Below are 25,997 nucleotides of genomic sequence, written 5' to 3' on the forward strand. Positions count from 1 at the left end.
AACCACTAAAAAGGACATTGATTCTACTTAAATAAATGATTTTTTAAAATCAGCATGCCTAAAAAAAGGGAAAAATTTTCAAATAATGACCTAAAATGCCATTATTTTCTCAAATAAAGATATGAAGTTGACGTTATTTCACATAAAGTCTAGTAAAATCCTGTTTGGAAGTTCACGGGCATACAGAGGTGGGAATTTTCTGCCGCAAATCAAGGCTTGTTGACCAACGGTAGCACCTTTTCGCTTGAAGTCTCAAAGACTCGGACTGAACCTTCGAAGTCCAACCCCACGCTGTGGACACACGAGGGAATAAGGGCTCGTGGCTCTGTAGCTTTAGACGCTCTCGAGCCCCTTTGAAATTCTACGGAAAGAGACATTTTTGCGGCTCTATGCAGAAACTTAGCATTTTTTATTTTTATTTTGGTAACTTTCACTAAGAATATTTTCGGTGGATGAATTTCCAATGAGAAGTTCGACTTGGACCGCCTACGAAGACATATGTTTTGTCGAGGACTTGGGTCCATTGGTTGGTTTTGTGCGACGGTTTGATTCATTCTTTCCCTATTGTTAGGAAAGATAAAGCTACAACGACGTGCTTCATATCCTGAAATAGAGTCGAGTCGGAATGGAAAGCGTTTTGGAACGGAATGAAATGACCCGTGAAAGGGAATGGTCGTTCTGTTCTGCTATTTGGTGTCGGGATTTGCTAACATAACAATCTTTGGGGGACTGTGAGAGTAATAACATGTTGTGTGCAACAAGTTCTTGAAGGGGCGAAGTCCGCAACGATTTTTAATTGTTTATTGCTTATTTTTTTGTGGCCCAGGGACATGCTGCTAATCTCATGGTGGATTAAGAACAGTCGCATAATCATTTCTTTTTTGTGTTAAGAATGGGATCATGAATACAATTCTTGAGTGTAGGCACAAATGACATAAATGGAGAATTACCAAACAAATCATAAACCTATTGTAATTGTGCCAATTCAATCCTAAATTTTTTTATTAATTCAGTCCTAAACCTTGTGCAATTATGTCAATTCAATCCATTTGGCTGACCGGCTTTGAAGTAGATATTCCTAATGATATTTAATAATTATATAAATTTTTATGATTTTTTTCTTTTTTCTTTTTTTTCTTTAGTTTTTTTCCCCAACCCTTGGGCTAGCGAGGGCGCATAGCCCCTCGCTAGATCTAGCCAACTGAGGGCACTGTGGCCTTTGCTGGCCCAAAGGGTTTGTGGAAAAGAAAAGCTACAAGAAAAAAAGGGAAAAAAAATCAATAAATGTTATTTAAAAAAAGGTCTACGTGAGCGCCGACCAGCCAAATGGATTGAATTGGCACAAATGCAAAAGATTTAGGACCAAATTAGCACAAATGTAAAAGGTTTATGACTAAATTGACACAATTGTAAAATGTTTAAGACTTTTTTGGTAATTTTCCCATGACATAACGGTATGTTCTTGGGACATTCTTGTTTACTTTGCTTTGGTTTGATCTCTTGATTCAACAATTGTAATTGCATCTGGCTTGGTTAAATTTGATTGTTCGGCTTTGATGTATCGTTAGTACTGGACTATGCTCCTATGATAAAAAAAGGTTTGATGCATCGGATATTGCATTTTTTCCGCTCGGTAAGAGAATGGAAATGGGTAGTCAGGTGAATGACCCTTCCCGAGCATTACCATAGACTATGCTCTTTCTATTTGAATTTTTCTGTGATGCAGCCAAATGATGTTGTCACCTAGGGTTGACTCTTGCGTAGAGCTTGCAATGTTAGAACACGAACCGTTTCCAAGACACGAGATGAGACACGAATGACGGAGAGAAAACTCGAATGTGGTGCGACACAACATTACATGCCCGATATTATGTGTTGGCACGAATTAACACGTTTTCACCCTAATTAAGTTATTTGGGGAGTCACGACATAAAAAAAAATAGTTATTTGGGTAGTGGAATCGAAATAAAGATGTTTTTAAGAGCGACAAAGAATTGACACAACGTATGCGATTATGACACGCCAACACAAATCGTCGACCCTATTAAGTGTCGAGTACTATAAATGCAGAATTGTAACCGTCAAATCTATTTGGCATATTTACACATTTACCTATCGATTCAACTCGACTCACTTGATATTCACTGAAACCAAAACATCGGTCCACAATGATGTCTTTTTTTTTTTTTTGGTAAGGAAATATAGGGGGATAAGGATGGCCCATGCAATGTCTTTGGGCTTTTCAGTTGATGACAAACGGGAACCGAATAAGATTAGCAGCCAAACCATGATCAATGGCATGAAAATTTAAAACAAAAACCACTAAAAAGGACATTGATTATACTTAAATAAATGATCTTTTAAAATCAACATGCCTAAAAAAAGGATAAAATTTTCAAATAATGACCCAAAATGCTATCGTTTTTTCAAATAAAGATATAGAGTTCACCTTGTTTTAAATAAAGGCTTAAATTGACCTCATTTTTCAAAAAATATCATGACTAGTGGTATTTTTGTCATTTCTCTTTTTTTTTTTTTTTTCCTTTTTCCTTTCTTTTTTTCTATTTCCCCTAGCTTCTCGTTGGTGATCGGGCCTCGCCCGGGCGGGGCTAGCCAAGAGCGACCCTCGCCGGCCAGATTTGGCAAAGGCGGCCCTCGGCTCACCCGGGTGAGGCCCTCATCGATGGCCGGCGAGAAGCTAGGGCAAAAAAAAAAAAAAGACAAATATAAAAAAAGGGAAATTTTTTTTTAAAAAAAGGAAATGACGAAAATGTTCTTAGTCATGTAGTTCTTTAAAATAGGAAGGAAATTTTAAGCTTTTATTTAAAATAAAATTCACTTTAAATTTTTATTTGAGAAAATGACGATACCTTGTGCCTTTATTTAAAATTTTCTGAAAAAAACAATTGAAGAGAAGAGAAAATGATAAATATGGCAATTGTTTCCAATTTCTGGTTTTTCCTGCTGCAAGTTGGATAGCAAAACATAGCAACATAAATAGGCCCAATACCCAAAAAAATCTTCAACTTTTTCTTTTGTGACAATTATATTCAAAACTTTTTTTGTCTCATAAAACATCTCCAACTTTTACATTTATCCCAATTCTATCTCAAATTTTTACTTTTGTTCCAATTTTACAGGCACAGATAAAAAAACCCTCAACTTTAGCATATGTCCCAATTATATCCAAAACTCTTTTTTTGACTTATAAAAAACCTCCAACGGTTATTTACGTCCCAATTCTACCACGGTTAGCCTTTCGTCCACAATCACCATTAGTTAATTCTACGTGGCATTTTCATGTTGTTAATGAATTACATCTAAGCAAAACTGACATGAAAAAACCCCTAAACTTCTTTTTTGCTATTTGCTTCCTCTATATATTATCGGGAGATACAGAGTCATACACGACGGCACATTTTGTATTCCCTTCGGTACTCAGTAGCCAAAAAAATGGCTAGACATAGAGATATTTTGACTAACGATCTAAAATTTAGTCGCCACGTAGGATTAATTAACAGTGATTATGGACGGAAGGCTGATAATGGTAGAATTAGGATAAAAACAAAAGTTGAAGGTTTTTTTATGGGATAAAAAAAAAGTTGTGGATATAATTAGGACAAATGTCAAAGTTGATGATTTTTTTGGGTATTAAACGGGTATAATTGAGATAAAAGTAAAAATTGAAAATTTTTTTATGAGAAAAAAAAAGTTTTGGATATAATTATCATAAATGATGAAGTTGAATTTTTTTTTTTTGGATGTTACGCGAACATAGGTAGCACAAGGTTCAAAGTGGGACTGCCACGTCAGCGCGGCTCATCAGGAACCAGAATTCGAGGGCGGCCCCCATTCTCGGTGGGACCCGGAATGGACCCGAAATTCAATTCCCCGACCTTTTCTTCTCCTTTGTTTTCCCCGCCATCCAATGCTCGTCATTGCGCCACGTGTCTCCTCCGCGTCATTAAATTGTGGCAAAAAACAAGGGAGACCCCTTTTGCGCCGAAATGTGCTTCTCTGTCCGGCCCCACCACGCGCGCTGGCCCCCCACCCCCTGAACCACAGAATTTGGACTTTGCCCTCCTCGAGCTCCTTTATTTACGAAAGTTGCCACAAAACTCCGGTCAAAAAATGGGTCTATGCCAGACCAAAGTCCATATTTTTATTAGTTGGGCTCAAGTGACTGAACTTCGGTAAACGCATTCAAATCTCTTATCGAAATTTTAACCGACCCATGTTCTATCCGTGTCAGCAAATACGAGTTAAAATACGGATTGCCGACCCATTTTGCCACTTCTGATCCCGAGTGATCGGCGGGTCGTGTCCGAGCCGCACCGTTCAATCTGACTTTCAAATTGCGGTTAGCCCCGCGCGATTTGGGAAAGCGCGGTAGAGTGGGATGTGGGAAACAGCCAGAGGGGGAAATTGGGCCGGCGCCTGGGTCGCTTGTCCGATTGCCCCCCGGGGACCGATTCCTCTTTATCTCTCTCTCTCTCTTCCTCTTTCTCTTCGCCTTTTCCTGTTTTTGTTATCCAATTAACTTAGAAAAAAAAAATATTTATTTTAAAAAAGGTTAAAAAGCGAAAGATCTTTTTGGTCTGGGGCCCACCGAGACCCCCACCTTAATAATTTGTCCGCCTCGCCTGATGATTCCGCGCCTCCTTTGCGGTGATTTACATTGGTGTTATTGTATTTGTAATGACGACAGTTGGCCTCCACTTTGTTCTTTTCGGCCCCCCCGCCCTTTTTGGCCCTTCTTGTCCCCACCCGCCTCCAAAGTGTCTAGAAAAAGTTTGACAATTTCATGTTCACACTGATTTTTTTTTCATAAAGTGTCAAAGGGGAGGGATTAATCATTTTTTATGTTGTCAAGAAAGGAAGATTGAAATGGTTATCAATCTCGGAAGTCCTTTTCCATTCTAATTGCGAAAATCTTCTTAGATATGGAAAAAAAAAAAAACAGTGAGAAAATCGCGTGGGAAGCAAGCACGAATTGATTTGAAAATCGACATCCCTTGCCGCAAAAGAAACAGAGAGCGAGAGAGATAGAAAAAAAACATACGTTTGCTGTGAATGGTGGTCGCATTTTGCCGATTCAGTAGAACTTGACAGGTGTTCGAGGGGCCACTCTTTAACCTTTTTTTTTCGATTTTTCATACCGAACTAGTTATATTAAAAAATTAATTGAATGACTGCCTATTGCAATTGATCGCAATTGCAAAATAAAGTGATCTCAATTCGAACACAAATTATATATGATGTTAAAGTTGTTGGGGATGGGAATAGTGAAAACGAAAATGCGGTTTTTTCGAAATTAATAATATATAAATTTCACAATATTCTGCCAAAAAAATAAAAATCTCCACAGTAGATAAAATGGCCGCTCAGCTTTGCCTTCTTCACTTCACTGCTCTCTCTGTCTCCATCCTCTGTTAGCCTGTGGCGATTCCAGGCGTCGCTCTATCTCTTTCTCCTTGTCTGGCACGCCTTTCGCCTGTCATTTAGATGCGCGCACAGCACATTGCAGACTCACCGAATAAATAAAAACAAAACCCACCATTGATTGGAAACCGAAGGAAAAAAAAAAGAAAAAATGTCAGCTTCATGGAGTCTGGTGAGCTTGCTGTTCTTCGCTTGCTGCGCGCTTCTCGCCGTTCTTGCTGTCGGGTCACCCGAGAGTTCGAATTTGGATTTACCAGTCGTCTCTTTCGATGAAGGGTACGCCCACCTCTTCGGAGAGGACAACCTGGTCCTTCACGGAGATGGAAAGTCCGTTCATCTGTCTCTCGATGAACGCACAGGTTCTTGCCTCGTCGTTTGTTTTGTTTTTTTTCTCTCTCTCTCTCTCTATCTATCTTTTTTTTCCCTTCTTTTTCTTGAATCGTTCTAATGTAATGTGTGGTTGGTTTGATTGGGTCCGTGGGGTTACAAAAATTTTCACTTTTTTGAGCGACTCTGTTTGTTTTTACAATGCGAATGCAGGGTCAGGATTTGTGTCTCAGGATCTTTATCTACATGGGTTCTTCAGTGCTTCGATTAAGCTGCCTGCGGATTACACTGCAGGAGTTGTGGTTGCTTTTTATGTGAGTAAGCTGTTCAAGAAATTCACTATCAAGCCATTAAACCTCACATCTTTTTTGTTCACTTCTTTTGATATTCTTTTGGACATTTGCCTTTGCACGTTATACATTGAAATGTTTCCTACCCTAAATCACAAATTACACTCTGGTGACTGCTTATTGCTGTCAATTCTTCCACTTTGGGGTTTGGAAGCAGGTCCAAGTTGCTGTTCCTAGCTCTCCCGTTTGGTTTCACATATCCAGATGAAATGAACATAAAATACAGTGATTTGTCCTTGGAAATTGTATTTAATTTGTATTCTAAACTGTTTATGCATCACTTTGATCTTTCATGTTTGAGAAATGAAGACATGGAGACGTGTAGTATTCTCTATTTTGCTGTTTGTGTTTCCAAGACTCAGGTCAGTAGGTCAGTAGGTCACCTTCAGTCGGTGTTGTTCATCCCAAGGAGGAAATTTTTCTTCGAAGTTTTCGCTTTTATGGTTAATATTTGAATTCTGTTTTCGAGAAATTGATTGGGGCAATCAATACGTATAAAGATTTCCTTGTTCGATTTCTTTAGGTTCTTGCCGATGTTAAAAATTGTGGTGTTGCAACTTCACCAGTTATCTTATTATGAAGCACATCTTTCCACTGATTTTCCCTAATTACCAATATTTCATTCCAGATGTCAAATGGGGATATATTCGAGAAAACTCACGACGAAATCGATTTCGAATTCTTGGGAAACATCAGAGGCAAAGATTGGAGGGTGCAGACCAATGTTTACGGCAATGGAAGCGTCGGCATCGGAAGAGAGGAGCGATATAATCTCTGGTTCGATCCCTCTGACGATTTCCACCAGTACAGTATTCTCTGGACCAATGCTTTGATAGTGTGAGTACCGATCAGAATCTGGCGACCAACAATTTTCGGTCTCCCTGCATTCTATTTGCATATATGCTCTCACATTAGATCTTTCAAAATCTTGATGAGTTGGACCAATCACTGTCGCTAAACTACCATTATTGTCATTAGTGATTCACAGGTGGGGTTCCATGGATCTATTCGGAGGTATTGTAGTGTAGGGCATGGTTCCTTTTTGAGGAGGTTAGGCTGATCTGTTTTTTGGCCCATTATTGGCACCCCCTGTTTCACAAACCGCTGGTTCCTTCACTAGCACATCGAATATGATGTCCAGAAGCTATTTTGGTCATCACGATATGGCAGCGGTGTATGGGAAACAACCTTCATTTGAGTGGGCCATTGGTTGATGTTGAACAGACAGCATTTTAAAGAAATTGTGGTTTGATGTCCAGCAGATCATCTTGCTATGTAAGGGCTTTGATTTGCCATTCATGGTAATTTCCATAAGGGTTGGTGCGATGTCATGGATGGGATGTTGATACGTAGTTTTCTAATAGGAAAGGGAACATAGTCGGAAACATTTGCGGAGAGGTTTGAATAGGTAAAATCCTACAAATGTTATGATGTTGTGAACATGGTGTTAGAAGATAATTCATGTATCTAGTTCCACTTTGCAGGAATACGAGACATCGGAAAGACTTATTTATTATATATTCAACAGTGATATTTAGTGTGATTTTTTCAGTTCGGCATTTTCAGTAGCCCTTGGTTGCAGTTTCGGTTTCCTGTGGTTTCGATTAATTCTATGTATTTGCTTGTTTTGATTGTTTCTTTTCTACAGATTTTACGTGGACAATGTGCCTATTAGAGAGGTCAAGCGAACAAAAGCCATGGGTGGAGACTTCCCCTCTAAACCGATGACCTTGTATGCCACAATATGGGATGCATCCAATTGGGCTACCAATGGAGGCAAATACCGAGTGAACTACAAATATGCTCCCTACATAGTCCAATTCTCTGATTTAGTCCTTCATGGGTGTGCAGTCGATCCTATCGAACATTCATCAGCATGCGACGCAGTCCTTCCTTCGGGATCGATCCCTTACGCCATCACACACGAACAGAAAGTCCATATGGAGAACTTCAGGAAGAGGCACATGACCTATTCGTATTGCTACGACCGAGCTCGGTACAAGGTTCCTCCTCCAGAGTGTGTGCTAAATGCAAAAGAAGCCGAGCACCTCCGGTCGTCCGATCCCGTCACGTTCGGCCAAGGCAAGCGGCGTTTCGTGAAGCGTCGCCACCGCCGCGCATCAGCTACTTCCATGTGAGTCATTGCCAACCCGATTGTCCATTCTATTCTGCTAGGCTGTCTACAAAATTCTTCCTGTGAATAGGGCGGAGAGAAGACGAAGGCGATATCGAATCGGTTCGTGTATAGTTTCGTGATGTCATCATGTTTTGTAGGCCAAAAAGTTTGTCATTGATGTTGTTTTTGTCTCAGGCTTTTGCTGAGTTCAGTTTGGTGGATATGAGTCATGTGCTATGGCATACCTCGTTGCATTATTTTTTGCTTCAATAAACATGTTTGTTGGCATTGTGGGGGCATCAGTCTGCTTGGTACTCATGGAATTGAGTGGTTGTTTTTGTCCCCCTCATAAGCATCAGCATGACTTGGTGGGTTGTCCTCTTATGTGGGTGTGAATGGGGTTCGTCTGTCAATAAATCTTCTCGTCAGAAGGGTGGGGGGTGGGGGGAGATTTTTGTCAGGGGCCAAATGGAATCCCAGGTTTCAGTTAAGCAGTATGTTGTTCCTCAGAGAGCCTGGTCTGAAAGGAATATAATTGTTTTTAAAGGTTGTTGCTTTGAGTTTGATGGATCCGGATCGCCTGATATTGAAATTTTGAAATTTCCGTGACATGTGTGACATTATTCAAATTAGGCTGTCCAAATGAAAATAGATGGTCTGATTTGAGCCACATTTGGGATTCAAAATTTTTCAAACTCCAAAAAAATTCCTGTCCATATTTTTTCCCTTCCTTTTAACACGTGACGTGGCTGAAAGCAGGCTGTCCATTTTCATTTGGACGGTCCGATTTGAGTAATGTCACGTATGTCACTGAAATCTCAATGTTAGGCGAACCAAATCCGAGTTTGAGTGGTGGTTGGGTAAGAGAGAGAGCATCTCATGGTTGGATTATTCGCGTGGGGCCATGGATTATTCGCACGGTTCGGGCAAGGGTTGGGAAAGTTTCCAATGGGTTTGCGTATGTTCCGGTTTTAGTATCGCGCGCGCATTCCTCGGAATTTCTGAGAAATCAATGCTAACGCTCGCCAGCCAAACCTTAAACGCCGCCTTTTTAACTTGAACTGAACAGAAGAAGGGAAGAGAGGCAAGTTAAGTATCGACTCAGACACCTCCATCCTTGAATTAGGTGCAACCAGAAAGATCTTCCAAAGGGGAAAAAAGAACAGAATGAGCAATCGATTTTTGTTTTTTTGTTTTTTTTTTGTGGGTCCAGCTCAATTGGTGGTGGTCCCTCCAATTTTGGAGGCTATGTAATAAAAGAAAGGGTAGGCTTTGCTTTTGCCAGCTCTGTGGGATTTCCGTACGATCTCTAGGCCCATTTTGGGCCGTTGGTTTGGTGGCATTGGGCAGGAAAATTGAATTCAAAAAGGGGCTTACTGCTTGCGGAATTTGATGAGATCACCCCAGTTCTTTTGGATATTTAGTGGGTGGTTTCTGCTGCTCTTCGATTCTTGTATTAAATTAATAGGAATGTTCGATCTCCTCAATATATCTATCATAGAGTTCCTTTTAAGAAGGAATGGTAGGTATTGAGTAAAATTTCATATGACGAGAAGGAGGTCATCATTTAAATGGAAAAATTGCGGCCAGCAAGGTTTTTGATATGGTTTAGGTTTCGCTTTATGGTGTTTTGCTTTGATCTCTTGAAATTTGAAGTATGAATTATCTCGTATCTTTACAGTTCTAACACTTTTAACCATTTTTTTAAAAAAAATTTGAGCTTAAATTTTGAGTAGGCCGACAGAAGGGCCTGGAAAAGCCCAAATTGAATTAGATTCAGCTTGGACCTCCGCTCATAGGCCGAGCCCAATACTCTCGGGCTCCATACTCATCCACTTTGTCACATGTTTGAGAATAAGAGCGCGTTTGTTTTACTGAAAACTTCATGGTAAAGGAGAATATTTTACAGGAAAACCATTCTCAAGAAAACGGTAACTTTTCATTCATTTGGTCATTTAGGGAAAGCGTTTTCCTTCTTACTAGAAAGGGAAGTCGTTTTCATTTTTCCGTCATCCAAACCTTGGAAAGTCGGAAAATCATTTTGGGAAAAATAAACGGACCCGGAGATCATTTTCATAAGTCTTAGCCAGCACTTAGGCACGGGGCGCACAAACACTCCCTTGATCATCACAAGGAGGAAATGTGGGCGAGTCTGGATAGGAGCGTGTGGCTTTCTACGACTCTTCGATTATAGATGACTATTAGGAATGTTCAATTTGAAAAGTAAGTTCTTAAAAAAGAATGATATTGAGTGAATTGCCATTGTCATGTGACGAAAAGAGTAAACTTAAATAGGCAAATGTGCCAGCAAGGTTTCAATGCGATTTCGATTTTTTGCTTTTGGACTCTCAAAATTTGAAACATGGATTTCCTCAAATCTCGACAAACATTTAGATTTTTGTTATGTATTAAAGGCCCTTACGATGTTCTCATGATTTTTGCAATTAAACCATTATCTGTCTTCATTGTTTTTTGGAAACAGGCCTAACAGTATTGAGCTTAAATTTTGAGTAGGCCGACGAGAAACCATTAGCTGTCTCAAGCATAGGAGGCGATCCGATATCAGACGATCCATGCAGAGGCCGAATGGAGTTTTTTTTCTAAAGAAGTTCTCCTATTTCTGGCTTCTAAACCATACCTTCGCCGGTAAGCACGACCCGACGTCGGTTGACGATGTGCTCAGGAATCCGAAATCCCCATGACGGTGTTATCTTTTGTCGTTGCCATTTCAAGGAACGATAAACCAACGCAGCTGCTTGCATCGTGTTGATTGCGAAGGAGGTGCTGATGTGACAAAGAAGGCCACATCCTTCACGTAAATAAAGTGCGGTCGAAAACCACTTGCGGTTCGAGAATGACTCGTCCGCGGAAGGTTGGACGGTACCCGCCCTCTTTACGCAAGCGTGCAAGAGGAAACACTTTCTAGCAATCTGAGGATGGCTCAACCGAGGAAGGCTGTAAGAAGCTTCGTCCGTTGGTTTTTTTAGCTTTCTACATCCCACGCAATCAAATCCTGGGGGGAATATCCGGAATCTAACACGGCATCGTACCGTTTCGAAAAGATATTTGGTGTAGATTCGATTCGCGTCATAAGAGTGAATGACCACGATCAAGAACCGACGATCCGATTTTCTTCTATTTATCATTGCAATTTGTCGGGTTCACTTCTTTTTAAGGATGATAAGACGCTATGACACAATATCCATTACGGTACGACGTTACGTTATCCGAATAATAGAACCCGCATGATTATACTTTCGGTTCGACAACCGACACTTTGGAATAGCAAAGAAATAAGAGTAAGGACTTCGCTAGCACAATAGTCTTTGGTTGACTATGAGAGTAATAGGATGTTGTGGGTCACAAATTTTTAAAAGAGTAGACCCCACAATAATTTGTGAATTACTTACTATTTATTTATTTTTTGTGACTCAAAATAGGCTGTTAACTGATTAAGAACAGTTACATAATCATTTCTCAAAGAGTCAATTGTGGAAAAATGAATTATAATACTCTATAATATAACGACTATGCCCATGGACTAGTGATACATTAATTACGTTATGCTATAATCTCGTAAATTAATCATAAATTTCCGGGAAATATAACAAAAAAAAAAAAAGCCTTAACAGAAACTAGGAGATCACTAATCTATAATAACTACAGTTTTTTTCGTAATTAATAAGAAACGGATAACTTAGGGCATAGTAAACATGTGATAAGATGGATTATACCGCAAGCCAAACTTGCGTCGAGACTTTTGCACTAAGCGACGCGACAGTAATCAATTGTATTTTCAGACAATTTTAACAAGGCAACAATCAGACCAATCAAGCCCCACTGGCATAGAATCGTGGTTGAATTTGTGTCTTTAAAACCATACAATCCACGGATTCAATACGACGACGCTGTCAATTCTTGGAAAAGGACGGATTGAAGTACACAAATTGTCCTTACACATATGGTTTTAGTCTTGGTCTTGATTAACATTAATATCCATTAAAAGTTTCATATGCTTGACACGCTCTAGACCCGTCAAACAGGTGGGTCGGGGTCAAAAATAATCCGACCCAAATAGACTCATTTAACCTGTTTTGACTTATTTTCATGCAACGTAAATCTAGTGACTCACACTTATTCCAATCATACCCAATCCGTCCCATATTCCTAAAACACTTTCATATTTAACCAAACTTAAGAAAACTCATACCCAAACTAATCCGAGAGTGCGGATCAAGTGAGGGCGAGAGAAAATGAATAAATAGTCATAGAAGTGGGTTATATCTAAATAAGTTGCAAACCTATTTATGATCAATTTACGATCTATTTACGATCCGTTTAACACTCATACTATGATTTTTATGACCAATTTATTGAATATAATTAACCCATATAGGAACTCAACCTATTAAAAAATGGATTTATGACCCATATTAATAGACCTAATATGCCCTAAGATCAAATAATATATATTTGTAAGTAACTCCAAACATAATAGTCTCATTGCTGAAATTCTTGCATTAAGCTAGGCATAACTACATACCTACTTACAAAACATGATAAACTTTTACATTAGCCACTTAGTTGAAATTTGACATTACATAATCATAACTTTTCAAGTGGCGGCGGTTGCTCATACGATGGAGAAAAAAGGATCGGTAGTGCTCCAGCGGTGAAGAACCTCGCCTCCGATGTCGTAGAAGATGGCGTCGATCCGGGCCTCCGTGACTTGCATGGTCATGAATCCTTGACCGTCGTAATAGAACTTGAGCTCTTCCGGATTCGGCCAGCTGATGTCGCCCCTCCACGCCTTGGATCCACCTCCACTGGTCAGGAACTGGACTGGACTGCACTCCACAAAAAAGAAAAGAAAGAAAAGTTGGTGGAATGTCACATCGAGACGACATTTTTCTTCCCACTCGCCATCAGAAAGAAACAACTACCTGTCGGCAGTTCTGATGCGTTGCAAGCAGTGGTCGTGGCCGTTTATGTAGAGATCAACGTTGTTTGCCTGGATGATCATATTAAAAAATACAGATGAAAAGGGTAACTACTAATTAGCTCGGCTGATCAAGCGGCATATACGTTTGAGATATCTAGTTGAATTGAAGGGACCTGAATGATGGGAAGAAGCCGAGCGTTGAGCTCCTCGGTGTTGCCGTGCTGTCCGGCGCTTTTGATGGTGTGATGACCTACTACGATCTTCCATCTCGCTCTCGACTCTCTCAGAGCCGAATCCACGTCCTGCCACGGCAGTCCTAAGAGATCAGTTGTTCGTTCCACGAGTGAGATATACAAATTCAAGATGCTCCAGTCTGATTCGCAGTAATCAAGAATAGCCTATTCGCGGTAATCAGTTCACGTCAATGGCCACGGGCGAAAGCTCCGAACAAGGGTTTTGCCGAACCGTTCCACGCGGTTCGGTCCACTGCGTGTTCGAAAGGCTTATAGTTATTACCTTGAGGAGATTGGAGAGGTAACGCTCTCTGGGCAGTACACCGCTCCAGTCATAGACCGAACCTTTTGGCTTCGTGAAGTACTTGTCCACAAAAGGAGTCGTGTCCACGAAGAACATCTCTACGATCTCTGTCCAAAAAACCGAAGCACGACAAAAAAGTTAAACACGTTAAATTATTCTAAGCCCGTGAAAATCTTTTATTCAACTCTGTCCTAAAGTTTAGGAGCTTAAAAGGGGGGTTCTATCATGTTGCCATGTTGCTTTACCGGCATTGATGATGAAGGATCGCAAGCAAAGCCATCTGCTGTCCATTTTCCTAAGGATTGGGCTCAGCTGTGCCTCGACGTCGCCCCTGTAGTCATGATTCCCCAAGACTGGAAAAAAAAACCACAAGAAGATATTGTCGTAAAAGAAAGAAAAGACCCCTTTTCATGTTTTTTTAATATTTTCATAGCTGTAATATGCTGTGATTTTCCCATTTATTTTTGTAAGGTTTTTTTGGGGGGGAAAATTTACCGCTATACCACTGCTTTTGCAAGCCGGGATGTGTGTAGATGTCGACGAAGGACTCGTGGAAAGCCGGATCGTCCACGCCCGTGAGCCCGTCTTCGTAGAAGTTGTCGCCCGTGGAGACCACGAAGTCGATGTCTAGCTTCTCTCCAATTATTCCCATCTATATAATATAACATGAAACAAAGATAAGAAATTGATAAACTCGTATCATTCATAGAATATACTGCCCAAAAACAGAACGACGACTTTTTAATGTCCATGTAGGGCAGGTTAAGACATTATTTAAACAAAAAAGATTTGGTGGCCAGATCAAACAAGGAGATAAATTTATGTTGAAGTGTTTTAGTGTTGGACCCATTTAAAAGATACATCCCTAATATGAGTTAATTAAGTTAAGCTTTGGTCTCGTCTTATTCTAGTTAATTAAGTTAAAGTTTGGTTTTACCATAGTTAATGATATCTTGGTAAAATTTTTTTTTGGTAATAAACTCAAAGAGGGAGTGCTATTTGGGGAGAGAGGCTTATCTGGACCGGATTCACATAAAGAAATTTGTCCTATAGTCATTGGTGGGGGAGGTCGCTCCACGCCAACACGAAAGGAAAGAGCACATGGAATCTACAATAGAATAGTACCCTCTCGAGAATATGATTCTAACATTATAAAATGCCACGTGTTCGTTGCCGATTGGCCGAGAACTGTTCAAGCGGGGGACACAATGACATCTCTCTGCTCCAAAGGAACATTGGCCATATTCGAACGAATGCCTCCTACCGAGGTCTTAAAATATGATTTCACTCATGTTCAATCGCCGAACACTTGATAATAATCGAGAAGAAAATCATGTAATAACAAAACCACATTAATCTATACTTTCCAAACAAGTTTTAGCAAGAAGGCTAGATCAAGGTGACACGACAAGCCATAGCAAAAGAGTCGAGAAAGGGGAGGAAAAGAGAGAGAGAAGCGTGACCTGGTGAGCAACTTCTGTTTGGTTGTAGTCGCCCCGTCTTCCCCAATCTCCGACGACCAAGAAGGTGAGCGACCCATCCCCTTTCAGCGACTCCTCGAACCGCTCGAGCTCACCCGAGGACGAGACCAAACAAAACCCTAGGACGAACCCAAGAACCAGGAGCTTGTTCCACAAAGCAGCCATGGCGGGGGTTCTGTTTTGAGTTAAAATCTGGCACCAGAAGAAGAGGAAGGAGGAGGAGGAGGAGGAAGAGAGAGGGAGAGAGGATGAAGGTAAAGTTGGAAAAACTAGGAAAGGAAAGAGTTGCTTCTTTACACGTAAAGCTGAAAGGCAAGCAACTCCTTTTATATGCCTCCAAGGAAAGCGAAATGCAACAGTGGGAGAAAGGATTGGAGATATTATTAAAGTTTTTGAGGGAGATGGTTTGATTTAAGTTCCCAATATAGCCCGTGGGATTATGTGATCCGAGGGATTCCATGGGGCATTCAAGACTAATAATAACCCACAAGTCGACAAGGGCGAGTCCATGAGGAATGTGGGGGGTCATTTTGGGAATTGGAGGTTTTAGTGGTTTATGCGGGTGTGGTGGACCCACTTAGGTTGTTGCCTTTCCCTAGTTACAGGAATAAAAAATAAATAAATTTGTTAATCTATGGACGCACTTAGGTTATTGCCCTCACCAGTTACATTAGGAAAAATTAATATGTTAATGACTAAAGTTTGGTTTTCTCTCCCTAAGCTGTTAAAGAAGATCTTTTAGCGTGAACGACTTTTCATACATTTGAATGGGAATGTCGTATGCTTGGAAACACGACAATCATACGTTAACAAAGAAAAGACACACACTAATAAGGCCCGGAATCATTTTGAGAAACAATAGCAAGTTATTAGTCAGCATTTCAATATCTCAGCACTTCTTTCCCTCATCACACACAAGCTATTCATCTGAGTTTCTGCTTAGCATTCGATGGGGAAAAGTACTTAAAAAAGTTATAAACCTATTGCATATGTGTCAATTCAATCATAAACCTTTCAAATGGACTAATTTGGTTCTAAAACAATATGCACTAGTATCAATTCAGTCAATCCAACCAATTTTGAAAGAAAATCGCCGATGTGGATGCCGATCGTCCTAGATGGCTCTCGCACGCGACCGGCGATGGCTAGGACGAGAGCCGCGGCTCTCCGGCAACATTAAAACAAAAAAGAAAATAATTCAAGAAAAAATATTGATGAATTATAAAATTTATCCACGTCGGCGTCGGTCATGCCACATGGGACGACCGATGTCCATATAAGTGATTTCAAATTGGCTGGATTGATAGAATTAGTACCAATGCAAAAAATTTAGAGTTGAATTGGCCTAAAAAATGTTTAGGATTCAATTAGCACTAATATAATAGATTTAGAATTTTTTTAGTAGGGGTGAGCATGGTTCCGGGGTAGAATCGAGAACCTGGAACCGAAACCTATAAAATCCGGCCTGGTTCTAGGTTCCAACGTATGTAGGTTAGGTTCCAGGTTCCAAAAATTGAGGAACCTGTTCTAACGGGTAGGTTCCGGGTTCCACTACCTAGAACCCGGAACCCGGATCCTGGATTCCGAAATAATTTTTTATATTTTTCTTAGTATATATTTTTGCATGATCCTACAATGTTCTATGGCGTCCGATGATGAGTGTATAATTTAGAGCCAAACAAATTTTTAGGTTTCGGGTTCTAAAAAATGATAAACGTGTTCCAATGGATTGGTTTCAAGTTCTATATGTAATCTGTACGGAACCTAAAACCACTCATCTCTACTTTTTCTTAGATATTGTAGCGTTCACTCTTATTCGCTTTAACTAAAAATGAAAAAATAAAATAAAATAAAAGAAATTGATAAGTTCTCGGGTACCCTGGAACCGATCCTAGAACCTGTGAAAGAGTAGGTTCCGGGTTCCAAGATATGATGGGTAGGTTCCGGGTTCCAAAAAATGAGGAACCTATGAGGACGGGTAAGTTCCGGGTTCCAAGTGGAACCTATAAGGAACCTGGAACCGCTCACCCCTATTTTTTAGTACTTTTTTTTTTTTTCGAAAAGGCTAGAAAAGAAAGGATATCCTTCTCTATCCTATCTCGATTTCTCCTCCTTGTTATCTTCTGCAAATCCACAGCTTATGCTAATACGAGGGACCAAGAGGGAACACGAAATCCACGCTGTTGGTGGGATACGTTGCTCGGTGGTCCTCTGTGAAGTGAAAGCAGCTTTGAGAAAAGCAGAAAATCAAGATCCATATTCATATTTTAAAACCTTCAAGCGGGTAAAGTTAGGGTCCTTCCATTATTGGGGAAGCCGACTATTTAGGTATTAAAATATTTCGAGGGTCGCCATTGCACCATCCCGTCTGCGGGCAGCTTTTATTTGTAGGCCTCGCCTCGCTGTCTTTGGTGATTTTGAAACTTCTGTCCTGACTGAATTTTATTACCGAGAAATTATAAGTTGGTCAATAGGTATCGTCGGAACCCTAGAGAAATTATGTTTGGTAGGTCGCGAATATGTCCCCCAACAACTTAAGTCTCTTGTCTTGAGGATAACCCACCTTTACTGTTACATCACGGCCTCGGTGTTCGGCCACGGGCATTTGGTACCTTACTCTTATTCTTGAACACTTGGCTTATATGATCGGGATCTGTTCCACACGGTTATAATATTTTGTTTTACACGGAAGGTCGTACGCATGGTGTTAAATATATCTTGAATTTTATGTACCCGATCCGGTTCATCACCCGACTTGACATATTTTTGTGCGGCCCAAAAGTGAAGAAAAAATTGAGATTTAGTTCTTGACGCGGAGAGTTCGGCCCAACTCAAAGCAAGTGAACAAATCTCTATTGCGGTATGAACAGATCTCTATAGGGGCTCGGGGGCAACACCCTCGAGAAAATTTTTTTGGGCTCTATTTATACCGTGGCTAGGGTTTTTTCGTTTGGTATTGAGAATTTTCTTTATATGAGAGACTTGTGAGTCGTGTGCTTTTGTTCAATTAATAAGACCGATACTCGTAATCTGTACTCTATTTGATTATAGTGGAATTTTGTTTTGCCTAGCCCGTGGACGTAGATCGCCTTGATCGAACCACGTAAATCCTTGTATTCTGTGTTCGCTTTCGCATTTGTTACAACACATGGGTTGGGACCAGTCCAAAACCGCTTTCTAACTTGTAGAGCTGAGAATTTTTCGCCGCGGAAATTCTTATGCCTTAGTCAAATAGATTCTTTTGGATTGGCTCATCTTCACTTTATTCAAGGTATCGATCCCACAAATCGTGAGTGATTACCCATAATTTTCCTTTTTCGACGCCTCCAATTAGAATTAACGATAAAGAAACTCTTTTTCTTTTCCTCCAATTATTTTTGCTTTCAGTTTCCTCTTCCTGTTGTTCTGCAATGATAGATTCTGATCAGGTGGTGGGAGAGATCTTTGAATCCAAAGAGATAGGCATATCCGTTGGAATGCTCCGTCCGCTGTCCATTGCTTATCGGAAATCCACAAGCTTCGACATGAACAATTATTAAAATTGCAATTTGCCGGTGAAGGAACCAGACAGCACTTGTCCATGTCCACAACCAAATAAATAGCATACTACATATATGTGTGTATATATACATGTCTTTGGGAATTGTGTGAATGTGCTTAAAAATAAAAAATAAAAGAAGAAGAAGAACAGCTAAGACTATAGTAGCCACATTTCTGTAGTTCTGTCGGACCATCCATGTGTTCCACTCAGAATCGTTTATGAATCTTGGTCCAACACTCCATATGACCCCCCCACATGAGAGGACGAATTGAAAAATAAAAAATAAAAAAGGTGCACTATGATTAATTCTTTTTCTGAACAAATACCTCTTTTTTTTTTTGGTATAGATGAGTTGCTATACATTATTATATTGCCCGCTAACGTTTTTAAGTTTATTGCAAATTGCTCCTCGACGTGTCAATTTTGTCCCTGTGAATTTCAGAAATCTGCCGGGATGCGTCTGCCGGCGTTGACTCTGACGGAGTTGCGGTTAGAGCTCCTACCACAGTTCTGATTATTGAGGGCAAATTCGTCACATAATTAAAGTAGAATAATAATACAAATATATTGCATGTAAGAGCATGTAACTAAAGTTGCGGGAAGAATTTGACCAAAGTCGGCACCAAGTGCATATTAATGTATGCTTTTGGAATATATTACTATCATATTGTTTTCTCTTATATATGGATGATATATGATCCATTTGCCTTCTAAAATTGATCAGGCGGTCAAATATGTAACGAAAATTTAGCAGGAGTTAACGCTATTGGTTCACATCACCAAAAAGATCAAAAAGTCAGGACGCAAATTGCAAATATGGCAAAGTCAAGGGGCCATTTGCCACAATCCCGAATACTTGGGGAGTACAATGTAATTCTTCCATAGATTTAGGTTATTCGAGGGTTGCGGAGGGAATCTAATTTTATAAACACGTTGATGGCTGCCGATTCGATTATGTTGTTATGTTTTTCTATTCTTTAGGGAGAATTGTCCGGAAAGTCTTAAGTCTATCGTACGCGACCAATTCAATTCTAAACTTTTCAATTCGACTAATTTAGTCATAAACCTTTTGATAATTTGTCAATATAGTCATTTCGGGACAATTTTGATAAATAAAAAAAATCGTTGACAATGTGGTCCAATCAAGACTGGCAGTTATATGTAGAATAGTCGACACTAATGTAAAATACTTTTGCAATTTTTAAAATTCTTCGATTTTTTTTCTTTGTTTTCATTTCCTTTTTCTTTTTACTGTTTTTCACACTTCCCTCCACCGGTTGCCATGGGCTCGATGATGGTCGGCGGAGGTGGTTAGCCACAAGCGAGGATCGAGAAAAGGAAAATAACAATTAACAAATTCAGAAAATAAAAAAATTGTAAAAATCGTCTATGTTAATGCCAACCGGGGTCTATGTCGGTGGTTGTTAACTAAAATTGGTTGGAAAGACTTCATTGGCAAATCATCAAAAATGTTTATGACTAAACCGACCAAATTGAAAACATGGGGATCGGCTTGGCCATCGTCCAATAAGTATATAACGTTTTGGACAATTATCCCTTATTCTTTTAAACATCACGTGCCAAGTATTATGATTATTAAAATTTTTCTTTTCAAAATGACAACATTTGCTTTCCTTTTGAATACGAGTAAAAGAGGACACGCGTATACATTTAAGAAAAAAAATACGATACTTGCAAAATTGCTTGACAATTGTCTTGGCTATTTAAATTAAGATTTTGTCTATTTGTTAGAGCATAAAATATTATATATCTTAAGAAAAAAGAGGAAACTCATGGAATTTTTGGGCAAAAATTTAACGTTGGAACGCTTGTTGGGTTTGCTTTAAATATATCAAAGACATATGGATTTCGGTCCGGATTTTTTTGTCAAATAGGATTAGGTCGAATTGCATTAAAAAAATGGAATTTTTAATATCTTATATCATATTTGATAAATATCCGCATATAACATGGATATTGATATAAGCTCTCCACCACTTTGGCGACCTCCTATTGACCACGATGATGATTTTGCCATCGTCACCACGTCGACATAAGCTATTGGCATCCCCAAATCTATAATAGTGATCACCATCAAGGTGGTTGCACTCTCGTCTGGCAACTGCGATCACCGAAGGAAGGTGACGAAATTAGGAATGAGAACAAATCTGCACCGACCAATGCAGGCAATATAGCAAGGAATGAAACTGCTATCGACTATGGTGACGGCAGCTACAATCACCACGAACAGCCGTGAGCTCTTGTCTCTCCCCCCCTTAAAGAGTAGAATTAGATAAAACTTATCCCGTCCAAAATTATATCTGGCCTACCAAACGCAATCTTTGTGCCATTTTTTTTTTTGTGGGCACAAGCCTTGATTTCTTGAATCCTAAGATTTTGAGCCCAAAATACACAGCTCACGTGCCCATTTTTGGATGTGCGAGAGCCTCTTATCTTTAAACTTTTCAGCCCAAACACCTGTTGTGAGTAACTTGGTACTGGCCTGTGGGTTTCAAAGTTGGGTCGTGAACGGATCCGACCCATTTTCATACATTTGCAGTTTCCTAATTTAGGTTGGTATCCCAAGATGGCACCAATGTTTGCAATTGCGCAATGCCAAGGCTTCATTTGTTTCTCCAAAAATGACTGGTTTGAAAAATACTTTTTAAAAATAATCGCTTATAACAAGAAATATTATCATCGTCTACTCAAATATTTAGATACAAATTATTGTAGGTAATGAAAATATTTTTCACTAAATAGTTATTTTAAGTGATACATATGATCGTTTTCTATGAAATAAATGGCGCTCAAGTTTAACGAAAATTTGTCTTCCACCAAATGAAATACAGTGCATTGAAACTGATCTATTAAAATTGGTATACTGATCATGTGGTAAATCGCAAGTAGGCAATGAGACAAGTCAGCCATTCTCGATACTGCATAGAAGCCCGCATTAATTAATATGGATATTTAGTTTTTTTTTGTCAAATAGGAATATTTTGTTAAATACCATTACTTAACGTACTATTTTTTTTTAAACCAAAATTAGCCTTTTCTCTTTGTGATTTTAAAATGTATTTTTCTGAGTAAATGAGAACCACATCTTAGACTATTGTTAGTTGGAGCCAGACACGTTAACAAATTTCAATTTGATTGAGATAGAAAGGTCCGCTAGGACTTTGATTTGGTAGCAATTCATTGTACAATACGTAAGCATGTGAAATTAATCAACACTACAAAATTTGAAAGCTCGACGTGCCGTTGAATCTAAAATCTCATCTGCCGACACGTTCTTAATCCGCTCGAAGCTTTGGGAGGTGAGGAAGCTCCAAAGGCCTTCGAGCTTCGTGGAAACACTGACTTGCGCGGTGAAGATCGCTTTCACCGGCCGATGGTCGGATAGCTTCGACTCGCCTCTCGTGTATAGATGCTGCTTCAGTCCTTCCCCGTACCATATTATCCTATCACACCTGTATACATTATCAACAAGGACATGAGTTTAGATTAGTAAAAAGCATGAAAATAATATGGGGATCACGTTATAAATGACCCAAAGTTGAAGGGTATCTAAGCAAAAACATTCCAAAGTCAAATGAGTTGAATATGAATGCAGGGGTATACCATGCAGGAACTCGTCTTCCTTCTCCCTTGATATTCTCCTGGCCACTTCCGTAGTAGACGTCCGAATTAGGGCAATATTTGTAGGTAGGAACGAAGTCGATCCTCCCCTCCTGCCAACCTTGTAGTACTCGACCATTCCTGAGCTCTGCCTTTAACTTCGATTCCCATACGTAAATTGCGAATCAGATTTTGGTTTATTATGGTAGAAAACATATCTTGATGATGAAGTGAAAATTGGTCGATCTTTCCCTTTTTTTTTCGCTACCTGATCGTGTTTCAGCAGCTTACTCCATTCGCTTCTCTCGACGAGGGACCGCGTCGTTGCTTCCGGGAGGGAAATCCGGCAATTCAAATCTCCAAGCAGAATCACCCGACTGTGACGAATCCAGATCGGTTAGAGGATGCATAGCGAAAACTTCAAGGCATGGGTCGAAAATAAGGTTTAGTGTCGCATGGGCATTTGATCTTTTGCTCGAATGAATAACAAGGTACTTACTCGTGATCAAGAATCTTTCTTGGCGAATTTAGTGAAGGGCCTCCCGGGAAGCTCGTCCTTGACAATATTTGGGCTGCGTTAGAGTTTCTCAACTCATGATCCGCTTGCCGATCACCGGAAGCAAGATGGGTGCACACGAAGCAGAAGCTCGTCTCGTATAACTCGAATCGAACCGACACCGCTCCCTATAATGGGCACCACACATAACTTGTAACTCACTAATGATTCATAAGATGAGGGAATTTGAAAAGATCCCCTGAAATAATCATGCTTACGTGGACAGATAATACTTACATATATTTTTTTGTTTCTATTCTATAAGCTTGAGGGAACATGTTTAATATTTATTTAAGACCTTAGTTTCCTTGAAGGGCAGAATTCGGGAATGCTGACTCACCATTTATGTTTTTTATACATATGACATGATAATTTAAAAAAAAAAATTTAAATAAAGAGCTCCATAAAGAATAGCATGTGGAGGCAAATTGAGGGAAGGCCACCTTGTTGCCTAGGCAGCCCATGACACCGCAGCCTACGCACGAAGCACTTGGATGGGTTATGTGCGCGAGCAGCCCACCGCGAACCCAAATCGTGACCAATAGTCCGACCATCTGCTTGCTCATCATGCAATGAAATCTGTCTTGCTCGTGTCGCGTTCGGTTCAGGGATTTCCCGATCACGGCATTCCATTTTGTTCGGATCGTCGCGTTCTCCGACCCCAGAACAGCGGAAGCTGTCAGAGGAACTACTTCTTGAAACCTGGATAGATCAGAAGAAGACAACACATCCATCTATATTCCAAATGTTTTGAACTCTCTTGGCGTGATTTATCTCGATCAAGAAATGGCCGTATGTGGCGACAACGGGATTGTACCGCAAGGTCGGCTCATTCTATCGGGGATGAGGAGCCGAAGTATAATGCAAAGCCAAAGTATACCAGCATAGTTTGGACAATATTTGTGACTACGGTTGATGCGGTGTATCAGCTTACACCGAATACTAGAAACTTACCCTAGGACGTAAATATCGCATGCGTTGTCACGTAGGTCGAGCCAATCTTCCATCGACAAATCAACCCCTGGCGTGACACCGCCTACATTCCAAGTGCTAACGAAGATCCTGGAAGAGATCAAGATAATGATTGATGCAGAAACAAGCAACAAGAAAAGCTTTATAGTTATGATACAGGAAAAGACTGAAGTAGCTCTTACTTGTACTCATGCGTTTGCTTCCGATGATCTAAGAGGGTCTTGTCGTCATAATAAGACGATAACTGCTCTAAACTTGGAACTTCCGGCACCAATGCCGTCTCCATGTCGAGGCGCGGCAAGTCAGCGACAAAGTTGCTGTTGTTGTTGGTACCGAACCTCTTTCCAAGGATCTTGTTGGCTACCCGTTTAGGCCACATAGTAGTTAAAAGAGATGAAAGCCCAGTGAAGGTAGGCTTTTTGGGGTGTTCAACTAACAAGCAATGTGCGTGGAAGACCAATGAGCAAAAGCTTTTGATTGCCACAACGACACAGACAATGCATTTTGCTGGTCTGTGAAGGAGAAGATCTTATGGAGAGGAGGCCTGAGCAAGTTGGCAGGAAAGGGCTTGAAGGGGTGACGTGGATGATGATGCACCCGTAGCCAAATTGCTTGTGGCCATTCTCCTTGAAAGATAGCTGCTATTGCTGGATCTGCACTCGTTAGTTGGTGGAGTTTGATTTTTGAGATGGAACTGGTGGGAATTGTTTAAGGTTTAAAAGAGCATGTGGATGTGGTTTGGGACAAGAGATGCAGAGACATATTCTAAAGGACAAGCTGCTATAGCCACAGGATACCCCCCACCACCTTTTTTCTTCTGGCTTGGCAGGCATGGCCAAATCAAACAAGTTGCTGGAGTTGACAATGGCATAGGACAAATTTGCTTTTCCTCATATTGAAGGTTTAAGGAGGAGATTTGACATGAATCTAGCTTGTCTAGAATATAGATGGAAATACACAATTCGCAACTGTATGATTTCTATTTCTTCCACCCTTTAAATTAAAGGCCACCACTCATCATCTGGTGTCAGTGCTGATCTGGTTAGTTTCATTAGTCTCCTTGGCAAGACCACGGTCGCGAGGACAAATTGCTCCTTGTTTCAGACTATGTTTCTGTCTCTCTTTCAGTCTGTCAATCCAGTATAACAGGCACTAGTGTCTAAACATCCTAGCGGTAGCGGTATGGTGGCCGGAGGTGCGAAGTCGATGGTGGTGGGGATGGGTGTGGTGGTGCACAAGGGAGAGACTAGAGAGAATGGGAGAGAGGCTCAGAGGCAGATAAGAGGGGTAGGGTCTAGTGGGGGTATTTCCAGTATGGACGAGCACATTGTAGATTGTCCACGTGTCAAGGTCGACTTCGTGGGGTCACTCCACGTGGCTCACAGGATGGGAACCGGGAAGCCGATCAGGGGGTCCGGGCCGGGATGGGATGTGGAACATTAGTCTCGCCCCACCCAGCTTCGTAACCATCCTAGCTCATTCCAATTCATCGTAGAATCTCTATACCGCATCTTTAGTTCCTTTCCATGTCAAGAAATGACAACCTTGTTCACTCATATCCATCGTAAGCGAATTTCCAATGTTCGCTGCTCGTCCAATGACACCTAAAAGAGGAAGTTGATTGCATCAGTGGACTATTCTTACTTGGTAAATACATCATCAACAGTCTTTTTGGTTGCACAGGACACAGATTGTGTCTGGGAACCTAATGGAAGTACAGATGAGTGGATCTGTGGACTGGGCCGTGCACAGGTAATGTAGAGACTCAAAGAGAGAGAGAGAGAGAGAGAGAGAGAGAGAGAGAGAGAGAGACCTTGGGTTGATCTGTTGTTGGGCTTTCCTTCTCTTTCTCTTCATAGGCCATATGCAGCTGTTTTGACAAGCGTAAACAAGCTGGTTCTGGAGCAGCAACTGGCAATGTGAGGGCGACATTCTTTATAACATGACACAAATTCCATAGAGAGATAACCCGAATTCGACGCGACACGAATACGATGGACTCTAAATGAACGCGATCTAACTACTTTACGAAATAATTTTAATCGAAACACATTTAGCACGGTTGAGTTCAAATGATTGTGATATTGATAAGAAAGTACATGAATAATCAGA

At 40.4% G+C, this 25,997-nt stretch overlaps 3 protein-coding genes across 3 annotated transcripts; 1 reads left to right on the forward strand and 2 right to left on the reverse strand.

The window, feature by feature from the left end:
* The first annotated feature begins 5,380 nt into the window (after nucleotides 1–5,380).
* LOC115740065 (probable xyloglucan endotransglucosylase/hydrolase protein 28) lies at nucleotides 5,381–8,523 on the forward strand. Its single transcript, XM_030673433.2, has 4 exons — nucleotides 5,381–5,801; nucleotides 5,983–6,083; nucleotides 6,748–6,956; nucleotides 7,768–8,523. The coding sequence occupies exons 1-4, from the start codon at nucleotides 5,594–5,596 to the stop codon at nucleotides 8,255–8,257; spliced, it is 1,008 nt and encodes a 335-aa protein (XP_030529293.1). The 5' UTR covers nucleotides 5,381–5,593; the 3' UTR covers nucleotides 8,258–8,523.
* Nucleotides 8,524–12,705: 4,182 nt separating this feature from the next.
* LOC115740073 (purple acid phosphatase 3-like) lies at nucleotides 12,706–15,503 on the reverse strand. Its single transcript, XM_030673447.2, has 7 exons — nucleotides 15,178–15,503; nucleotides 14,210–14,366; nucleotides 13,960–14,067; nucleotides 13,694–13,821; nucleotides 13,351–13,479; nucleotides 13,179–13,246; nucleotides 12,706–13,082 (listed from the first exon to the last, which is right to left on the reverse strand). Exons 1-7 carry the CDS (start codon nucleotides 15,358–15,360, stop codon nucleotides 12,869–12,871), a joined length of 987 nt encoding a protein of 328 aa, XP_030529307.1. The 5' UTR covers nucleotides 15,361–15,503; the 3' UTR covers nucleotides 12,706–12,868.
* Nucleotides 15,504–21,890: 6,387 nt separating this feature from the next.
* On the reverse strand, nucleotides 21,891–24,375 carry LOC115740044 (type IV inositol polyphosphate 5-phosphatase 9-like). The gene is made up of 7 exons (XM_030673406.2): nucleotides 24,068–24,375; nucleotides 23,868–23,975; nucleotides 23,357–23,615; nucleotides 22,857–23,041; nucleotides 22,626–22,734; nucleotides 22,361–22,515; nucleotides 21,891–22,209 (listed from the first exon to the last, which is right to left on the reverse strand). The coding sequence occupies exons 1-7, from the start codon at nucleotides 24,262–24,264 to the stop codon at nucleotides 21,963–21,965; spliced, it is 1,260 nt and encodes a 419-aa protein (XP_030529266.2). The 5' UTR covers nucleotides 24,265–24,375; the 3' UTR covers nucleotides 21,891–21,962.
* Between the last annotated feature and the right edge of the window lie 1,622 nt (nucleotides 24,376–25,997).

Source organism: Rhodamnia argentea, chromosome 5, assembly GCF_020921035.1.
Source record: "Rhodamnia argentea isolate NSW1041297 chromosome 5, ASM2092103v1, whole genome shotgun sequence".
Lineage (NCBI taxonomy): Eukaryota > Viridiplantae > Streptophyta > Magnoliopsida > Myrtales > Myrtaceae > Rhodamnia > Rhodamnia argentea.